Genomic DNA, 2,857 nt, shown 5'->3' on the forward strand with positions numbered 1-2,857 from the left:
GGGTTGATGCAAACAATAACATATTCCCGTAGCATGGGCGAGTGGTTGAGGTGGAGAATAGGGACAGTTGGACCTGGTTTTTGGAGCTTCTAGCTAGTGATATAGGCAAAGTAGAGGGGGAAGGGCTTACAGTGATGTCCGACGAGACGAAGGGTCGATTGATGCCCTAGGTACTGTGGTGCCAAAGGCCAATATCAGATTCTGTGCAAGACACATTTGGGCCAATCTGAAATTGAGATTCAGTGGTCAGTTATACAAAGAAACATTCTGGGCTGCAGCCAGAGCTATGACAAGGGTAAGCATGCCTTCTCTAATGCACTTGTTTTTTTATGTTTACTCTTAACTACTCTTAACTGTTATTTCTTACAGTGTATCTATGTTTTTTAAATTGTGTAGGCTGATTTCTCAAAAGAAATGGAGGGCATGAAGCTATTATCAAGAGATGCATGGTCTTTTTTGAATGACATTCCCCCAAGGCATTGGTCTAGGCATGCATTTGACACTACCTGTAAGTCACACCTTCTCTTAAACAATGTGTGTGAGGTATTTAATCTTTGTGTTGAAGGAAGCTAGAGATAAACCTATACTTACACAACTAGAATGGATGAGAAAGTATGTTATGCAAAGATTATGTCAAAAGAGAGAGGGTGCTAAATCATATGAAGGGAGAGTGATGCCATATGTGGATAAGTACTTAGACTGGGCAAATGATGAGTCCAGATTTGCTACCTTTATGCAATCTGATGAGCATGAATTTGAGGTGGAACTCAGAGGGGAACAAGTTGTTGTGAACTTGTTAGACAAGACTTGTGGGTGCAACCATTGGAACTTAACTGGTTTACCTTGCCCACATGCAATGGCATGTCTCTTGGAAAAGAGAATGGACCCAAAAAACTATGTGGATGATTTCTATTCAAAGGAGAGGTACATGCTCACCTATGCCAACAAAGTTTCCCCTATGCCTGGGTAAAACATTGGGAACCTCTTGCTATGCCGAGCCACTACCACCACCCTTAAGGACCATGCCAGGAAGACCTAAGGGAAAGAAGAGAAGAAAAGAAGCTGGAGAGATAGAAGAACAAAGAATCAAGAGAGGGAAGAAGTCTAAACATTGCAAAGAATCGTGGAGGCTCGAGTCACTACAAGAGAACTTGCAAAAACCTGCTTTGCACCACCAAACACTGCTGTGAGGGCACCTGGTGGCAGACCACAAAAAAAGACTGAATGGGCACAGAACATCAGAGAGAAAGCAAGGGCAAGGGCAGCCCAAAAGGAAGCATGGAAAATAGCACATCTCAATGGAGCATCATCAAGCACCTCCACTGCTATGCCATCAACAAACACTGCTGCACCTACTTCATTGTCATTCACAGAGCTTTTATCCCAAGCTTCTAATGTTCAAGGAAATCAAGCATGGCACCAGTCTTGATCAAAGTCATGAATGCTATTGTTATTGAACTTGTGTAAGGTTTATTTATGAACAATTCAACAAATTTCTAAACCTGCTTTTGTTACTTATGAACAATTAGTTGGACTTGTGTAAGGTTTGTGAACTTGCTTTTGTGATGTAATGCAATTCATCGGTTTACGTTTATCAATATTTCAGTATTTGTGAACTTGCTTTTGTTGTGCTAATAACCAAATGCAATGTAAAAAATTGCAGCGTGTAATGAACAAGCAATTAAAATGAACAAGCAATTAAGAAGAACATAAGGTCTGACATTATCATTAAGAACTTAAAACCCACATTGTCGTTGCCATTACATTAAACATAGATACTCAAACTTACATACGACAAACTACTATGAAAATGATGAGCATCATACGAGCAAACACTACCATAGACAAGTCGCAACAATAACGCCCCTCTCATACTTTGCCATGAAGGCTTTGTTCTTCAGATTTTCAATCTCAAATTGTAGCTTCTTCCTATCCTCCTTAAGCCATTGTATTTCACGACTCAAACAACCAACTTCATAATCAACAAGTCTCTTCTCCATCTTGAGCTTGTTGATTATCTCTTCTCGCCACTCGGTTTGAACGCGATCATGCCAACGAAACCAACGACAACCAACCATACCACCTGTTGGGTTAGAGAACTTGCACTTCTCAAAACGTCTTCCTGGATTGTCATTAGTACCAGGCGTCAAAATGGCAACCGCACACCACAAAGACATTTTCTCGGTTGCTCTTCAACGACAAGATATTATGATCGCTTTCATAGCTACTTTCAAATGACATTTTGATTGGCAAGCTAACCCTAATTTTCAGAAGACAAATCAAACCAACATCAAAATCACAACCTAATTACCAACAACCATATCGAAATTAAATTGAAAAAAGTTAACCAAATCCAAACAATGGAGAATGATTTACCTTGACAGAGAATGAGAATACAATGAAGGAAACGAAATCCAAACAAAATTGAGGAAAAGAAGAAGGATTGAAAGAGAAAGAAGAGAATGAATGGGGGAATTAGAAAGAAGAACACAACACAATTATAAAGGAGGAAATGAGGGCAAAATGGTCCTAAAAAAAAAGGTTTTAACTCAAAAATTTAAAAACGACGGAAAAGTCTGTAGGAAACGTTATTGGGTGCAAGTTTTGAACGGAGCCATTAAGTTGGGTGTAAAAAAATAAAAAAATTTGAGGTGGGAGTTATTTTAAAAAAGTGCATTTGCTGAGGGTGTATTTGATAAATTACTCTATAAATTATAAATAAAGTAAATTAAAATCTAAAACATAAACTAATTAAACTAAGGATTAATCAAACAAAGTCAAACAAGGAAGCAAATTAAAACACAAAACCTGGACAAACCCGTGCACTGCACGGATCTGAAATTTTCGAAATATGACA

The 2,857-nt window shown here is 38.6% G+C and overlaps 1 protein-coding gene across 1 annotated transcript; it reads left to right on the forward strand.

The window, feature by feature from the left end:
* Positions 1 to 532: 532 nt before the first annotated feature.
* Positions 533 to 970, forward strand: LOC141614517 (uncharacterized). Its single transcript, XM_074433262.1, has one exon. The coding sequence runs from the start codon at positions 533 to 535 to the stop codon at positions 968 to 970; it is 438 nt and encodes a 145-aa protein (XP_074289363.1).
* The last annotated feature ends 1,887 nt before the right edge of the window (positions 971 to 2,857 follow it).

Source organism: Silene latifolia, chromosome 11, assembly GCF_048544455.1.
Source record: "Silene latifolia isolate original U9 population chromosome 11, ASM4854445v1, whole genome shotgun sequence".
NCBI lineage: Eukaryota > Viridiplantae > Streptophyta > Magnoliopsida > Caryophyllales > Caryophyllaceae > Silene > Silene latifolia.